We start from the raw sequence: 19,356 nt of genomic DNA, 5'->3' as shown, positions 1-19,356 counted from the left end.
TTACCAAGCCTTGGCTGGAGATTAAGTACCAACCAACCAGCTCCTGTCATTTTTCAAACACTGCCTGTGACATGGCAGTTAGGAGCTGATTGGCTGGTACTTTATCTCCGTCCACTATATCTCCATCCAAGGCTTAAGGTGGCCATACATCTGCGACGGATCGTCGGAATGCGATCGGAAGTTTCCGATGGGCGATAGGAAATTTCCTATCGACCACCATCGATGTTCTGCGATCCAGCATAAAGCTGGGTACACACTGCACAGATATATCTGCAGATGATGGTCGTTCATACACACTGAACGACCATCATCTGCTTCTGGCTGGGGGGCGCATCCCGCCCCCCTCCCCGTGGCCTCTGCTGTATGTGTACACACTGGCCGATGGACAGATATATCTGCAGATATACAGTATCTGCCGTCGGCTTTGCAGCACAGCCGACGCGATATATCTGTGCACGACGTCTTGTCCTATGGAACTAACGTTCAATTCCACCTCTGCAGATCACATTGGCTATAACTGCACTCTCCCTGTAGCAGGAGAGATCCATCGCACTGGTTGTAAATGAAATTCGTTCAAATCTTCAGAATGGTCACAGCAACAAGCTAGTCTTATGGGAGGCAGTGACTCGTCCTCTTGTGATAATGTTAGTGAGGACAGGGCTGCATGTGACAGGGGCAGTGACATGATGTGAGGAGGGGAATGGGGGCAGCAGGAAGTCACAGACTGAGAGTTATATAGTGGGAGGAGCATGGTCCCCAGCAGCACAGAGTATATCAGGAGATGAGTGATGTGTTAGTGAGGACAGGGCTGCATGTGACAGGGGCAGTGACCTGATGTGAGGAGGGGAATGGAGGCAGCAGGAAGTCACATACTGAGAGTTTTATATAGTGGGAGGAGCAGTGTCCTCCAGCAGCACAGAGTACATCAGGAGATGAGTGATGTGTTAGTGAGGACAGGGCAGCATGTGACAGGGACAGTGACATGATGTGAGGAGGGGAATGGAGGCAGCAGGAAGCCACAGACTGAGAGTTATATAGTGGGAGGAGCAGGGTCCCCAGCAGCACAGAGTATATCAGGAGATGATTGATGTGTTAGTGAGGACAGGGCTGCATGTGACATGGGCAGCGACATGATGTGAGGGGGGAATAGATATTAGGAAGCCAAAGAGTTCTATAGATTAAGGAGCAAGGACCCCCAACAGCACAGAGCAAAGATGTCGAGTTCTTGTAAAACCAATAGTGGTGTCCACTGCATTTCAGAATTAAACTAAATTTATATGTGCAACTGTTAAAATTACTGTATAACTGCAGATTTTATTATATGTTATGTTGTTGTTGTTGTTGTTATTTCACTATTACATATCTTTTCCCAATGCAGGCACAATTCGTTCAGGAGGCACTTGCCGAGGCAGATGCAAGTGTCCAGCGTAGACTTCAGCATGGGCGTGGAACCCTTACAAAGAGGAGAGACCACCACGAGCATCGGCAGGATCAAACCCGAATTGTATAAGCAGAAATCTGTTGATTCAGAAAACAACAAGAAAGAAGATGTCCAGACGTGCGGGAAGCTGAATTTTGGGTTGCTGTACGACTATGAGAACGAGCTGCTGGTCGTGAACATCCTGAAGGCCCTGGAACTACCTGCTAAGGACTTGTGTGGGACATCTGACCCCTACGTAAAGATCTATCTCCTCCCGGACAGGAAGAAGAAGTTTCAGACTCGGGTGCACAGGAAAACTCTAAATCCCGTGTTTGATGAGACCTTTCAGTTCCCGGTGGCTTATGACCAGCTGAGCAATAGGAAACTGCATTTCAGTGTGTACGATTTTGACCGTTTCTCTAGACATGATATGATTGGGGAGGTTATCCTTGATAATTTGTTTGAAGTCTCAGATCTCTCCAGGGAGGCCACAGTCTGGAAAGACATCTATTGTGCCACGACAGTAAGTAATCCCTTATAATCTTCATGTGCCCGCTTTGTGCCGTTAAATCTTTTGTGTGTGTTTATTGCGGATTAGTAACGAGCAGTGGTGTCTATGGCAGCGCTGTACATCGGCTGCAGCGAGTACGAGACATGATGTATAATTACCAACCATGGGCACAATGGGCCCGATATACGCGCTGCCGATGTTGGACATAGTGGAGCGATTTTTGAGCTACTGCGCAAGCGCCCGATGGTGTCTTTACAGAGCCGCAGTTTTAACTTTAGGTGCACGCAAGTGTTGACAATGTTTTGGGAGTTCCTAGGAGGTGGCTTAGCGCACGCACAGAGATTGGCCGTCTCATGGGCGTGTCTATGAAAGTGTTTGGCATACTCCGATCCTTTGCCGCTGACATTGGAGGCCCGTACATGGTTGGAGAGACTGCAACTGCCAGAGGCCTGTTGCAAGTTTTGATGGCGTATCTAAGGATGCACCAATCGGAATTACTGCGTGTACAGACGCAGAAAGTGGGAGTCTCAGTTTCTAGCTGCATTTGGATAAAGTCACAGATGTGCGACCGCCAATAGACGCTTCTGTGCCCGCCTCTGAATCAGGCCCACAATTGTAATTAAAATTCCCAGTCTCCGTGGTCAAAGCCCCCTTAGCGTCCAGGTTTTAAGGATATCGTCGCTTCAGCACAGATGGCTAAATCAAAATGACTGAGGTAGTAATTTAGGGCCTGATTCAGCGAGGATCGCAAGTGCTAAGACGCACGCAGTCAAACGATTTTCGCGTTCTGTGCATGCATATGCATCGCAGTGCGCGAACTAGCCACTGCGATCGGGAATGAGATTGCATTGTGTACGCAGACCCAGGTTACAGGTGCGTGCATAAATTAGCCACTGCAATACCATACACAGCCTGAGGCCTCATGGCGTGCGCTGAAGCTAGCAATTCCTGAGTGAGGTCTGACCGGCCTTATCTGTGCGTATGGGTCCGATGTTACCAATTGTTTTGCTATATTGCCAAAGTATACGGGATATGAGTAATGGAGCATACACACGGTCAGATTGGTCAGATTTGTCAGATGAACGGTTTGAACGTTTTTACCAAAGATTTGAACGATTGAACGATTTTTGACTGCATTAAAATGAATGGAATCGTCCAAGTCTGACTGCAAACACATCAGATGTCAGATATCGTTATCTGACCATCGGGAACGCGCATCGTTCAAATCGTTCATCTGTCAGATATGTCAGATTTTCCTTCAGATATGAACGACTGAACGATTTTTTAAATAGTTGTTATTCAGATCTGAAGAAAAATCTGACCGTGTGTATGCTCCATAAGGCTGAGATCGCATTGCAAATGCAAACATTTACATATCGCCTCTGATATTAGCAACTGCATTGTGGGCATTGCGATCCTTGCTGAATCAGGTCCTTAGTCACCAGTGCTCAAGCATGGGAATAATTAAAGGGACTTAGAGGACTGAAGGGTCTAGTTACTAAGCAGTGTTAGGAGACAGAGTGAACAGTGATAAGGTGCCAGCCAATCAGCTCCCAACTGTTCATTCTTCAAACACAGCCTGTGAGATGACAGTTGGGAGCTGATTGGCTGGCACCTTATCACTTTTCACTCTGTCTCCTAACACTGCTTAGTAAATAGACCCCTTAGTTTGATGAATGGTAATCTAAAAGATAAGTGAGGGGTTGAAAGCTAATGCATGGACACCCGTTGAGGGAGCCCAGTGTTACCCAGCCTGCTTATTATTTTGGACCCCAAACGCCAATCTACCATCGATTTGAGACCCGCGTGAGTGTGCAATTATTCTGGGACCCAACAAGACCCTAAAAGAGGCTGCTCTCAGCAGAATGTTTTTAATTTCTGATCATTTGAGAACCACAAAATAGGACCACAGAGCTCCACTTGTGGTCCTGATCCACGTATTGCACAACTTTTAACTTGCACCTACAGAACCCCATGCTGGGTGTAAAAGTTCCATCAGACACAGGTGTCCCATTTCTGCCTGAACACCACAAACTGGCACAAAATTTGGCCAATGCTCCCACAAGACGCAACAGTTACCGACAGAAGTGCCCATTTCACGGAAAGAGTGGTCCGGCACTCCGACCACGTGCAGAAGGCTGGTCCGACACATGCGCCATTTCTAAATGCTATGTATGGCGCGCATTCGCAGTTTGCAGATATACGCGGGACTCGCCCGTAATAATAATACTTGCGCCAACGCCGAATTATGCCCTATGCGTATGAGAGACATTCTAGAGGCGTGACTGAGGCGAAGTAAGCAAAAGGAAAAGCAAAGATCAATTGAAGAACCAAAAAATACGGATGTGTCCTCATACACCCAGCGTCTATACGCCATATTGCGCGAGACGGCTGGAGCAAGTGAGACTCTCCAAGAGGAGTGGTGTACAGTCTATTTTCTTACATTTTTAGGTTTTATTCACATCGCAGATGCAGCAGGACGCTCCTCGCAGTGTACTAGAGAGTGCTGGGGTGCGACTTTAACCGCACAGGAGTTAGTTTTAAACACGTGTGAGAAAAAAGCCGGGGGGGCGCTGCATTGTAGCACTTTGTACACAGATTCTGACTCCTTCGCACACAAACGTCGCACATAGTATTGATAAATGTAATCTAGCAAAGTTGTTTTGTCGCTCCTAGTTATTTTATTTATGTGAATAAGATAGACATTTTCAGCGGGAAAGGCACTCGGGGTGTCCGTGCCGCCTGGGACCTGCCGCGACTAGAGCCACAGTGTATAAGGACACATCTGTTCGCTTGGCAGAGTACTTTATGTCAAGAACTTTAAAGTTGACACTGTTGAAGGTTTTGTGGGACTTTGTATTATGTGTATGGTGGGCTGCTAGTGTGGAGACTGGCAGAGAGAAGTGGACATTGAGAAGCGAACGGCTGAGTGTACAAGTCTAGACGTAGCATTTATAATAGACTGAGGGGGCAAAGAGAGGCACTGAGTACTGTTTTATAATAGCCTAGGTCAGATGTGGAAAGCGGATGAACAAGCATTTTGGTTGCATCATGCAGGAGCGATGCCTGGATGCGAGAGGTGACCTAGGGGGGAGAGTGAATTTGGAATGTTGGCTGCAGAGATTGCAGTGTCTGGCAGGGGAATTATGTAGCAGTTGGGGAATTAAAATATGTTAAGTTTTAAGCACGGATAGGACATAAGCTACAGAACAGTAACACAAGGCAGGAGACACATAGGGCCTGATTCAGAGCCGCTCGCAAGCGGCTCGATGTTTTCCCCCATGCGCCGTGTCCGGCGTGCGCATGCGCGAGCCCCGCCGAGCAACTGAACTTCAGTCGCTGCAGGGCTCGATACAGGACGGGGCGGCTGTCGATGGTGAGTGACAGCTTGCCCCGTTTTGTAGACAGTGAGGGGGGGGCTCTGCACAAATGCAGGCGTTCCCTTAGGAACGCCTGGAGTTTGTTGGAGGCCCTACAGACATCATTGCTGAGCTATGCTGAGTACAGTAAGCGCGTTTGCCAGATCGTTTGCGGGTGACTAAGGGCTGATGCAGATGAACAGACTTTTTGCGGATTCCGTGCTGGGAGCTGGTCGGTGCTCCCTTAATTGATCATGTACAGCTTAGATGATTTTCTGTGTGTATTTTAGTAAGATATTTGTGTCTTACCTGTTATCATTACTTATTTCAATCAAACCTAATAGCGAATGGCTATTTCGCTATCAATACAGATGTTTACAAATTAGGCATAATGGAATCTGATGTATGGCGCATATACTATAGATTACAGATGTGCAGGTTCGGATTTTCACAGCCAAATTCAGATTTTTTTTTCCCGACAAATTTTTGGTTTCAGAAAGAGGCAAAATATCATCTTACATGGATTTTTGTCCATGAAAGGTTACTTTTTCCTCTTTCCGAAATCCAAAATTTGGCGGGTAAAATCCAGACTAATCCGAGCCGGTACATCTCTACTATAGATGCAGAGCCGGATACACCTTGTGTTGTGTAGACATCGGCAAATAGTCATTAATATATATATATATATATATATATATATATATATATATATATATATATATATATATATATATATATTTTTAAAGCTTGATCTTGGAATGCTCATGGGTAGGGTTATAGCGAGCATTATGTATCGCTGCATAGCGCATGTATTACCGCCACTATTTACTGCACCAGGACTGGTCTGCGGGCCCTAGTGCACAATTTTCCTTTAAACAGTGGAAGTGATCGTTCCCGTCCTTGTGTAGGCCGTGTGCATTCGCAGCCAACCTTGGTGCATGTGCATAACACGAGGCAAGGGGTCTGCAGTAGCGTTGGATCCAGTGGTGGCTCCAGGGGCGGGGCTCCAGCGCAGTCCAAAATTCAAATAGGGGAGCCACACCAACTGCCAGTGATTCCCGGCCATCTATGTTTGGCAGCGTTTCAAATGGCAGTTGGCGTGGGTCCCCTATTTGAATTTTGGACTGCGCTGGAGCCGCCACTGGTTGGATCCCATGTTATAGGTAAGTAACGTCATCCTGAGATTACGTGAAGAATTGCCCAATTATTTTGTACCAATAGAGGCGTATAGCGATGGCAGTAAGACTGCAGTAAATGAGATTTCTTTCTGCAATAACTGTTTTTGGTTAATAAATAGGCCCATTAGTTCTGGACTCAATCCAAACCCATTGCTTAGGTTTGTGTGGAGCTCTTGTTTGCAATGAAAATGTTTTCCACAATGCAAACGTCTTGTCTCATTCCCCCCCCCCCCCCCCCCACCCTATTTAAATATCTGACATATAATTTAATATCAAGTTAGTGATTTTCCCACTTGGCCAAGCGCAGTGTTTTATGAGCAGACCCTTATTCTCTCATCACCGGAATAGAGGAAAGACCCTTTTAGAAAGACCCCCATCTTCGCGTTTAAAGCCGCAGGCACTAGTGCGAACAGCAGCCTTCACTCTCTCCTGTCTCGACAGCAGTCATGCAGTTACATGGTTTCTGTGTGATATGGGGCAGGGTTGCATAAAATTGGATTTAAAAAAAATAAATAAAAATAAAAAACTGATTTATTTGATTTTTAATTCAGATTTTTTGGATTTAAATAGGATTTTTTATTACAATTTTTTTTTTTTAAAGTAAATGTTTATAATTGTCTATGTAAATCCAATAAATCAGTGGGGTTTTTTTGTTTTTTTTTAATTTTTATTAATTTTTTTTAAATCCAATTTTATGCAACCCTGGATCATATGGGGGGGGGGGTTTATCAAAACTTGGAGAGAGAGAAAATATCAACTGATCGGCTTCTAACTAATTTTTCAAACACAACCTGCAAAATTACAGATCCTGATTGGTTAGTACTTGTTAATTCTCACTCATGGTCCCAGAGACTAATGCAGACAATTTGAGCAGTTCTTCCACTGAAAGTCTCTTTGGCTAAATTCTCCCCTTGCTCCTAAACGCTAAGGGCTCGATTCAGACCTGCTCGCTAGATTCTTACACTCGTTCCCAGCATATGCAAATTCAGCGCACACCCAGCATGGCAGGCGAACGCACAGCAATGCATAAGCACACCCACTGTCTTGGCGTGTGATCGCTTTGTGTATGCAGATGCCCACCAGCCTGTCTTGCGCACGTCATCTCTGAAAAGTGTATGCAACCATCGGTACATCAGGTAGCGAACGCAGTGCTTGAGGTTGACTATACCCTACCGCAAGCACTGCGACCACTTCAGTGTAAAAATCAACCAGGTGACGTGTACTATGACGCTGCCTGTTAATTATGCACGCCTCTTAAACGGTGTTAAGAGGCTCAAGCATGCCTGCGTTCACACCTCCACTCCCCCCGTTTCTAGTGGCCCGCCTCTGTCACCACCCACAAACGGCTTCTCCTGTCACTCAGCTGGGGCTGTCTTTGCTCGGCGAGCGTACGCTTCCCCGGCCGCTCGGACTAGTTCACGCACGTGCACTGCGATGCATGCGCACATTGCGAACCATCGGCAGCTACGAGCGAATGCTTCTTAGGGACCGATTTGGGCTGTGAGTCCCCAGTGGGTGCTGTATTAAGTGTAGATCAGGTAAGGAATATTTTTATTTCTGACTATCGAGGTTATGTGATATCCGGCTTCTACCTGATGCTCTGAAACCCCCATCTCCAATATTTCTACAAACAGTTTGCTCCCGGATTTACATCTATTTCCAGTCACAGCAAACTCATTCATAAATGTTTAAAAATATAACATTTTTAGTGCATGAAATAATACAGCACTGCTAGCTGCAATCGACCATTTATCGGTCCAGATTGGCATTCCCTACAGGGGTGGTGGGGGCACAAGTTACATTAAGGAGGGGTAGATCAAGGGAAACTATCTTTTTCTGGCTTGCAGGGGTTGTGTTTAAGGGTCAAGTATACATTTTATTTTTTTAACGCAATTTACTAGGGTCTATTTACTAAATAAATAGATAAGATAAGGTGCCAGCCAATCAGATAAGATAAGAAATGAGATAAGGTGCCAGCCAATCAGATAAGATAAGAAATGAGATAAGGTGCCAGCCAATCAGATAAGATAAGAAATGAGATAAGGTGCCAGCCAATCAGATAAGATAAGAAATGAGATAAGGTGCCAGCCAATCAGCTCACAAATCTCATTTTTCAAACACAGCCGGTGAGATGACAGTTGGGAGCTGATTGGCTGGCACCTTATCTCATTTCTTATCTTATCTGATTGGCTGGCACCTTATCTCATTTCTTATCTTATCTGATTGGCTGGCACCTTATCTCATTTCTTATCTTATCTGATTGGCTGGCACCTTATCTCATTTCTTATCTTATCTGATTGGCTGGCACCTTATCTCATTTCTTATCTTATCTGATTGGCTGGCACCTTATCTCATTTCTTATCTTATCTGATTGGCTGGCACCTTATCTCATTTCTTATCTTATCTGATTGGCTGGCACCTTATCTCATTTCTTATCTTATATGATTGGCTGGCACCTTATCTCATTTCTTATCTTATCTGATTGGCTGGCACCTTATCTCATTTCACTCTGTCTCCTAGCACTGCTTAGTAAATAGACCCCTATGTGTTTGTAAGTTCTCAGCATTTATTGTAACATTTATTTTGATTTAATAGCAACATCTGACATGTAACTGTATCTGCCTTCTCTCTGCCGCTGAGTATTTACCTAATGGGGGGTATCCACTTAGCGATTTAGGCAAGCGATTGCACAATATCGTTATCGTGAAATCGCTTGCAAATCGAGCATGCATTGGGCATGTTTTGGTCGGAAGCGACCAGCGATGCGCGTGCCCGCTGGTCGCTTCTGACATCCGACATCGCCCGTACATGCTGGTCAACCTGACGATCTCGTCAGGTTCAGCATGTGCGGGGTTGGAGGGATGTGCCGGGACTGAACGAGTGAACGTTCAGTCCTAGCACATCACTAGCTATACAAACGACAGCACAACTGCAATGTCGTAACCGTGCTGCCGTTTGTATATCTACAATTGGATACCCCCCATTACAGACACACTTCTACTGTGTATTAAAGGACGCAATGTATCTGAACAGCCCTGAGCAATTCCCTAGGCGGTTGTTGAAATATTTTTTTTTTTCCTTCTGTTAATATAGATAAGTCCGTTTATCTCAATGTATGACTTTTGTATACTTCAGCCGACATTGGAAATCTAATGTGACCCTAGAATACTGTAGCCTGAAAAGTGAGAACGCAGCTGGCGGTTTATGGCAGATGGCACATGTCGCGGCCTGCGTAGGCACCTTCGAGAAGTTATGACCAAGCCAGAATTCTGCACACCTCAGTCTTTTCGCTGCAGCCCCTAAATGGGCATTTCAGGGAGGCAAATGGGCGACTACAGTGCAACCACGCGTTTCCCGGGTGTGCGGGGAAGAGTAGCCAGAGTTTGCGCGCTAATCTGGTCACGAGTGCGCCACATTCAGATGTTCCTCCCTCACCCAGCACGGGGAAATCGTAAGTGATGATGGTTGCTTTTGCCAACAGAAGCACTAAGGCGGCGCGATCCCATACGTGCGTATGACTCACAACGTGGATATAGACGCATTGCCATTCTGCGCAATTTCCGTTCATTTCGCGCGCCCGGAGTTGCTCTTATTACGTTAGAATCGGGCCCATAGACTACTCAGAGAAATCACTGTCGTGAGTTGACAAAGACCAAAACTTAAGGCCCCATACATCAGCAATTGATTGCAGCAATCGTGCAATTTGCAATCGATTGTATATAAAAATCTTTCCCTTTTTCAATCGATTGCAAATTGCACGATTGCTGCAATCAATTGCTGATGTATGGGGGCCTTTAGTTTCATCTTCGGGAGTATTATCTCTCTGCTTCTCATTTGAAGGACAGGATTTATCGTCAGGCAAAGAACAATACCTCCAGAACAATGGAAGCTCTCTCCATTGTACCCGAACCTGCATTTACATAACAATCGGTTACAGCCACTATAAAGGATATGCCGTGTGTGCCTTATAGCAATTCTACATTTCTCATAGTCATCTGAAATCCTTACCCGCCCCCCTTCCACCTATATAATAATTATCTCCTGCATCTTGCAGGAGTCTCGCGGTGCTGGTAATTCACTTCAAGTCTGTATATAGTCTCTGCTAATTGATATCCCTCCTTAGCTCCTGGCTTGAGCCGTATATTGTACAGGAGAATATACAGCCTGCAATTAGTATGATACATAGTTTCCATCATTTGTAAAATAATTTCTAGCGATACTTAGCTGCTGCGCAAAAGCTCTGCCATTATACCTCACCTGTACACACGAGCCTTCCAACAAGATGGAGGTGATGGGGCTGGTATAGAGCCTGCATGGGAGGAGTACAGCAGGGGATGGAGCCAAGTGTGACACACGGTGTGAGGGGAGACGGCAAGTGTAGCTGAGGGACCCATCGTTTGTGGTCTCCCAGTTATGATGAACTGGTGAAGGATTTTCTCCCAGTTATGCTGACTGGTTTTATAATTTTTTTTTTTATGGCACTGTACGTTCAGGAATGACCAGAATAAATTAGAACTTGAAGACTGGTTTGCCAGAAGTTGGCGCCTCGGCAACTGTCCGCCGTAAAACTCGAGGTGCATTAAATTTTGCTGCAATTTCCTTCCCTTCTCCAGGTGTCACACAATGTTTTTGAATGTTTATTTTTTAATGGGTGTTCATGTTGATGGGTAAAACAGGGCAGTATCTAACCTGAAGTCAACGACTTGAGGGGTATGGGCCCTTTTCAGAGCTATGATAACATCCGGCGAGCAGGTACATAAAACAAACTTTGGGCTTGATTTACTGCCCTATAGCAATAGCGATTACGCATGCGATAGTATACTAATTCATTGCGAACGCAATGCCCTCGCAGCACTACACAAGCACGCCCACTTTACCTTACACACATCCGTAATGTGTAGCAAGACTGCGAAACCATCGGTACAAACGAGTACCATCGCAGCCTCACGCACACTTGCACAAGCTCTGACCTTACTCGGAAATTGCTGACATTTCCGCAGGCTATTGGGCCTCAGGCTGCGTAGGCCATGGCAAAGGATAATTTATGCATGCCCCCACCCACAAACAGCACTTTCTGTCAATCACATGGGTCTGCGTAGCCTCTGCAATCTCAGTCCTGATCACGAACGGTCTGCGTAGTCACTGCGATTGCAGTCCTGATCGCAGTGGCTAATTCGATGCATGCGCAGATCAAAACAGTTGGCCGATTGCGTGCGGAATTGCAGTTGCGTTCGGTAGTGGATCAGGCCCTTTGTTCCATGAGGGGGTGTGAAATCCTGACATAAGTAACACAATTCTACCTTTAAAAAAAAAAAAAAAAAAAAACATTTTTGTAAGTAAATATTCCCAAATTATACATTTTTGCTAAATAATCTCCATTGGGCAACAATCACAGGGATTCAGCTGAGAGAAGAAATCTTGGTTTGTGCGGCACGGCACGCCATTTACAGCCACCGGAGAGAGGGGAAAATTCCAGGAGGAAATCATGCGATTTACATAGAAATATGCTGGAGATTGAATTAGAAGGACGACCATATGCTTCTGTGCAGGATCCCTGCCTCAGTGTTTGCTGATAAAATATGCCAGACTTCTCTATTTTCAAGCTGATTATCAAATTATGAATGTTCCGCCAGGCGCACAGTGGGCAGCTGTCACAGAAAGTTCCGCGACTTGTTTATTACGTGCTCAGTAAATGTTATGTATTTGGGTTTCTAAGAACTGACTGTGCTGAGTTTACAGTCTGCCTCCTAACTGCAAAGAGCGGACGCTGCCACCATGGGGTCACTAGTTCCTAGTAAATTCACAGGGTAGTAATCATTTGTTCTACCCAGGGACGTGCAGGCAGGGGAGGCAGAGCATACTCCTGAGTTTTGAGATAAAAATGATTAGAATAATACAAAGAAAATAATTATTAACTTACAAACCTCTTCTTTGTTTATTGTAATCATTTTTATGGTTAACATTCACCAGCTTTGTGGAGCTCCCTGGGACTGCAGGGAGACGAAAGATGATGAGGCAGCAACAGCTCAGCCTCTCTTCTGTATCGTCAGACACTGTTTGCAGAGCTAGGGGCGGGGCCACACTACGGGCAGTAGGTTGCACAGAAAGAGAGCTAATAGAGGCATGCCTTTGAGTATGGGGGGCGTGCCTTGAGCCAATGGACACCTTGGGTGTATCGTGACCAGGAAGTGCACTGCAGTGTTTAGAGATCGGCACGTAGGCAGCAGCAGCAAGTGAAGACACAGTGATGCAGGTAGGTGAATCAATTGTCACTGAAGCTGAGTGTAGCGAGGGCAGAGTTACAGTGAGTTGGGGGTGAGACAGGCACTCAGACCCTCTCCATATGCGCCTCACCGCACGTCCCTGGTTCTACCTACTGGCCGTTTGGGGGAGGAGCCACTAGGTGGCCCAAATGTGAAAGGGTCTAAGCAATAGAGTGTAGCACTCCAGGCTCTATTTACTACAATCCGCATATTGAATGCGGATTGTAGTGTGATATTACCGAGTGAATTCGCATTGCGAATTCAGGCAATATCACAGGGATTTACTATAAATCCCTTGCAGGGACAGAGCCTGTGATAAAGCTCTGTCCCTGCGGATCCCATCCGCACTCTAGTCGCGGTATTTTCGGAAAAAATACTGTGACTAAGAGCCCGCGCATGCGCCGACCCACCGTCGCTGCTACACCCCACCGACGCTAAGCCCCGCCCCCTGCGATTGCGGACCCCCGCGACCCCCCTCCTCCTTTTTCCGCAACACACACACCCCCCCCTCCCTTCATTACACTTACCTGCATCCTCCTAGCCTCTGGTGATCTTCTCCAGGCTTCCCAATCAGGTGATCTCCCATACTGCACTGGGACCTGATCACCTGATGACCGGGCAGCAGGGCACTATGGGAGACCAGCTGACCGGAGAGGAGCCATCATCGGAGGCCCGATCACCGGTCCGTGGATTGAGGTAAGTAAAAAAAAAAATGTTTCCATTTCTTTTTCTTTTTTTTACTGCAATCATCTTGCGGTCTGTTTAGACCACACAGCTGATTACTGGTACCGGCTCCAGCCTCTGCTCTCCCCGTTAGAGCAGAGTGGGAGCCCGGTAACCGGGGGAGACCCTGGATAACGCCACCTCCAGGTGGCGTTATTATCACAGGGCTTTCCCCGGTATTTTTTTACAATTTATATTTAGTAACTATGGTCGGATCACATTTCCCATTACAATTATGGGAAATGCGATCTGCTTTACTAAAAATAAGTGATACTTAGGGGTTGGAGTAGAATTTTACTAATTCTAATCCAATTGCCCTGTAATAACTACAGGTGATACTAAAATAATGTGAAAAGAGTGTGAAAACACCCTTTTTCACTTTATTTTAGTAAAAATAATGTTAATAAATAGAGCCCCAGGTCTTGGGCCTCCGCTCCCATCCCAAGAACTGCCTGAGGCTTCTGCATTTGGCCTGATCTGGACCGCGCATGCTGTATAGAGCGGATGGTCCATGGAGACTAAAGTGGCATTGCCAAATGTTGCTATGGGTTTTGGTGATGCGTCTTTCCATACCCACACAGTAGTTGCCCCTCAGCCCATGTGCACATTAAAGTCTTGCATAAGGCTCATTTTCAGGTGGCTGTTCTCCTCTTTTTTATATTTTCCTTTTGTGTATATTTATTTATTGGAACGTGGTTGTATCTTATGTAACAGTATCTCAAACGTAAATAAACTCTGTGACCTGTACTAGGGCCGCTTTCAGCAGCGGACGCAATGCCGGTGTTTATGCGGTGTGAGCGATTACCATTGTGCATGCGGGTACGTCGCACTGCGCATGCTCCGCGATTGCACTGCGAGTACGCACGTACAGAGGATCCATTCGCAAAGTGAGTGACAGGCAGTCAGTGTTTGGGGGAGGTAACGAGGGGGTGGGGGGGTTAGAAAACCGCAGGCATGTTGCATCGTTTAAACGATGTTGCGTGGGGGTGCATAAATTAGCAGCTGCGACTTCCTACACAGCATAAGACCTCTCTGTGTGGCAGGAGAGCCGCTGATTGTGAGATGGGCAAGACATGCCGCAAGGGAAAGATGGTCGCTCGTGCGTCGAAGGGACCGATGTTTACTCTGGTCTGCGACATTAGACGGATATGAGATTGCATTTGTCTCCGCTGCTAAATCAGGCCCTAGATACAACCTAGCATTGCCCAAGCTATTTACTGGGGTTGTCGACTTTTAGAAAACCACTCATTTATCTGTCCACCCCACCCCACCCCTTGTCCATGATAAAAGTCGCCATTTATACTTCTGGTCAGTATAACAGCGATTTTCAGTAGAGCTGGGAGGGAGCTCTGGAGGCGTGTAGTGATTGTGGCTTCTCATTGGGCAGGAGCAGCCTATCGGGTGCTCCATGTACCGCAGATCCCCATCCTAGCTACTGGCACGGCTGTGTGTCTGCCCTGACCGCAGTTATCCTTCCCGTGTGTGTAATTATCATTGTAGGTCACATAAATAAAGTTTATAATAGGGGCCTCGATATTGGTCCGTAGACCCGTTGTCAATGAAAGGATAATGGCAGAGAAAAAAAGTTGGGTGAAAGTTTGATCCTCAAGCGTTTTTCAAGAAGTAGGGTCTATGTACTAAGCCGTGGAGAGAGAGAAAGTACCAACCAATCAGCTCCTAACTGTCATTTTTCAAACACAGCCTATAAAGTGGGTTAGGAGCTGATTGGTTGGTACTTTTATCTCTCTCAAAGGGCTTAGTACATCTAACCCATACCAACCAAATGTGATATTTAATGATGATGCTCCCTGTAGTTCCCCCCTACACATAATGAGATTCATTACACATTATGCAGAGCCTGGAATATTCAGGAAATCTGATGTGCAGGTAACCTGACTGTAACCTATGGCAACCGCCCATATTCCTCTCTGTATCCTGTATAGCTAGAACCGGCCGCAGCAGCTTTTCAGAACCTTTACTTGTGCGACCCGTTTCCTGCAATGTACTTTGCTGAAGTGATCTTGTAATAAATATATGTATATATATTCGCACTTACACCATCGTGTAAATCATCGATCAACCTTTTGTAGCCAGGGGCAGCCAGAATCAGTGCCTCATTATCCTGCAATAAGCCGTCTATCTGTTTGTGCAATGTGACAATAAAGGCTGAGACCTGATCATGGTGATATTTGTATTGTGCACAGTGGATATGACCCTATTAAATATATACAAATAAAGACATCGTTATTCTGCTCTTATTTCTGCAAATTTCTTCCATGTAGAAACCATTTTTTTTTTTTTTTCGTTTTCAAAGGATTTTGTTAAACAAAAACAGTATTGAAACAAGTGGCTTCCACCTAATAGGTGGGGTGTCACACTGTGCTCTGGTGCTTCTAGCACACTCTGGTCTGTAGCTGAGCAGATTGTTGCATCAGCTCAGTGTGCTAGAAGCACCAGAGCAAAGAGCGACGCCCCAGGCAGGAAAGAGGAACTGAATGGTTTGGGGTGCTAGAATGAAGACATTATAGACAGATAGATGGATATAGATTTGCTGATTCAAACCGGTACCTGTGAGCTTTAGTTTAGAAGCGATCACTTAGGAAGCCAATCCCACCTCATTTTTCTAATCCCGGGATTCAAAATCTCAATCCCGGGATTGTCTATCAATGAAAATATTATTATTCTGTACTTCCATAGAGCGCCCCCCCCACCACGGGCATAAAATGACTCAGCAGCTGCCCCCCGGCAAAAAAAAGGAAAAAAAAGAAGTTTCATGGCTCAGCCAGCCCAGTATGCAGTCGGGAAGCCGGCGGACCGTAATCCCGACAGCCGGCTTCCCGACTGCTTTATCCCGGCAAGGGTTACATGACAGGCGTCTAAATCTAGACGCCTGTCATTTTACCAACGCCGGGAGACCGGCGCCCGGCATCCCGATCGAAGTGAGGCCGAGCGGACAGCCGCGGGGTGGGGGGAGGGTTAGGTTTAGGGCGTCCGGGGGGGACTTAGTGTTAGGTACCCCCCCCGGGGGGAGCTAGGTTTAGGCGGCGGGGAAGGGGGGGTTAGGTTTAGGCACTGGGGGGAAGGTTACGGTTAGGCACCCCTAAGGAGGGTTAGGGGAGGGAAGTAGGTTAGTGAATACTTACCTTAGGGACAAAATCGTTACATGTGTATGCACCTTCAGAGAGATCTATGGTTGAGCACAGGTGATTTAATGAATACCTCAGTAAATTTGATTTAACCACCTGTGCTTAACCATGGATATCTCTAAAACCTGAATTGTTGGGGAGCCTTGAGGATCTCGTCTGGGAACCTCTGTTCTTGAGACTTTGTGGTGACTTTCCAGGAAACACAATTTCTGTGTATATATAAAGCTATAACTACTGAGGGGTATATGGTGAAATGATAATACCAGGTTGACCTGATTCACCTTTTATCAATGGTATGATGGCCAGAAAGGAATCCCAATTGTTCCAGGTGAATCAACCGGGAGAGCCAAACATTGAGTCTATTGGCCAAGACCTTAGAAAAGATTTTCAGATCAATGCTCCACATAGCAAGAGGCATCTGCCCTACTTGTGGATAATGGATATAGCAGTGGTTGTAGCAGCTGGGCCAATGGTGGAACCTTTGCAAATAGCTATACAAAGGTTGGTAAGACTGGGGAGAGAATGCTGCGAAATTTCTTATAGTACAGGGAATCCAGAATCACAAGTCATTAAGGGGCATATTCCATTAGGTGCGGAAAAGTATCGCCGGTGACGTCATTTCGCCAGGCGAAAACATCCCCATATTCAATTCCCGGTGCGGAAAGTCAATGCATTGGAGAGGCGAAAAAGATTTGCCTATGAAAGCTGTCAAAAAGAAGTGCAGAATTGGGGTTTTGGGGTGCAAACTTGCGGGAACCCCTCTGCACCCTTGGCACAGGCAGGCCCGCTGAGAGCCGCAGCGGGCCTGGGTAATAGGGGGTGTGGCCTAATTGCGGGAGGTGTGGCCACGCCCCCTTCCTGAAAAAAAAAAGATTTGCAGCGCCGCAAAGCCTGGGGGGGCGTGATCAGTGTGATCGCTCCCCCCCACAGGCATAGCCACGAGCAGTCTCCACTGCAGCTCAGCATACGCTGTGTGCTGGGCTGCTGTGAGGGAGGGGGAGCGGGGCCGGACCCGGGCCCCTCAGGAAGCCCGGGCCCCGGTAATCTGTGTTAAAAAAAAAGTTTACAAAATACTTAAGAACACCCCAAAAAATGACTTTGAAAAAGGGGGTGAAAAAGTAGAAAGTTGGGTGTCAGGCTGATTTCCACAAATCTATCAGGACTTTTCGCCAGGTCCGAATTCGCCGGGTCCCGTTTTTGCCGCTCTCTAATTGAATTCGGGGATAAGCGGGGACGAGTGCAATACTTTTCTGCATGTAAAACCTGCGATGTCGCCGAAAGGTGCGGCATGCGAAAAGTACGGGACTTTTTGCACCTAATTGAATATGCCCCCAAACCTTCAAAATCGTGAAGTACGTTTCTTCACTCAATACCTCCAGCCTGTTAATATCTTCAAATGGTAAATGTTATTTTAGCTATTACGTCCCTTTTAGGCAATCAATCCATTTTGTCGTCACAACAAAGACATTTAAAAAAAATGCATTTAAAGTGAGATTACTTTGTGATTCTTACAAGACTTACAGGTATAAAATATATTTAACAAAACAAGTGTGGCAGGGAGGCCATGGTGCCACAAGGCAGAAGCAATACTCACCACTTGATTACCTGGGTGTAGGCTGGTTGTGAGGTCCAGTCCAGGTTTTGCAGTGTACTGGGGTTCATAACCAAGCAATCAGCACCACCTGTCAGCTGGGCTTAAGGCTTTTTGCTGGAAGCAGAGCACAGGGCTCCTGATGCCGGACAAGCTGGCCAGGCAATAGGCTGTGGGTGGTGGTTAGCGTTAGGGTGCCAGGACCTGGAAGGTCCACAGATCTTGTGCATGCTGTCTGTAATGGTCATCTTGTATAGTGTTGGTGACCTGCTGTAATGCCAGACTTGATGCTTGTTGTGCAGGGCCTGTTAAGCTGAAGTGAATAAACAATCCCGTCTTCCCGTATTGCTGGCTTTGTGACACAAGTTAAAAACGACATATTATAAATTCAATCTAGAAATCACAGATGGGATAAAACTATTTATCAACCTACTTGTACGGGTTCTAATATACCATATATATGCATTTATTAGGGGGCAGTAAGGAAAATAAGGCATGACAGGGATGGCTAAAATCAGCGATAATCTCCTATGCTTTCACTAAACTCTTCCTAACAAAAATATTATCCAAATGGGGCAAAGTTTGACCAATAGTTCTCTCCGCAGCTTGATCACCCTGGCTATAGACTCACAATCTGCGCACGTGCATTTACCATACCGCTCCGTAATAGCATAAGTTAAGAGGCTCTCGACAACACGTGGATAAAAGTGTAGCGGCCCGCACCGAGTGACACCAAAATAGCAGAGCTGCTCGCATGGTGTCACTAAGCGCGCGTCATCCACACTGTGCTGGGAGAGGCTGGGGGGCAAGCCCCAGAGTGATGACGACCAGGGCAAGTCACGCTCCAAAATGGCACAAATCAGGCCGTGGGCACGAAGGCCAAGTCCCCTTCTGCATGTGCGCGCGAGGACTCGGGAGGTGCCGCACCTTATGTCACCATCCGTGGTGACGCCTCAGAGTATAGAATAATAATGTAAGAAAAAGAAAAGTTAACATTCAGAGGGTAGAGAAGATATTCACGGGATGCAGTCAGGATACCGGCGGGCGCTATCTCGCCCGCCGATATCCCGACACTTACATCCCGACATGGGACTAAAGAAAGGCGTCGACATCCTGACGCCTATCATTAGCTCCACTACGGAATCCCAACACACGGCATACCGAA

The 19,356-nt window shown here is 46.4% G+C and overlaps 1 protein-coding gene across 2 annotated transcripts in view; it reads left to right on the top strand.

Annotated features, from left to right (window-relative positions):
- Positions 1-19,356, top strand: part of SYT10 (synaptotagmin 10) — a 79,214-nt gene that overhangs the window by 28,473 nt on the left and 31,385 nt on the right. For both annotated transcript variants that reach the window (XM_088454880.1, XM_088454879.1), the window contains one exon: positions 1,379-1,943. In XM_088454880.1, the coding sequence (XP_088311006.1) occupies positions 1,379-1,943 (565 nt within the window). The remainder of the gene's footprint in view (positions 1-1,378; positions 1,944-19,356) is intronic.

This window comes from Taudactylus pleione, unplaced genomic scaffold (assembly GCF_031769625.1).
Source record: "Taudactylus pleione unplaced genomic scaffold, aTauple2 ptg000634l, whole genome shotgun sequence".
Lineage (NCBI taxonomy): Eukaryota > Metazoa > Chordata > Amphibia > Anura > Myobatrachidae > Taudactylus > Taudactylus pleione.
Note: the sequence above shows the minus strand (reverse complement) of the source record. Positions and strands in the feature narration are given on the sequence as shown.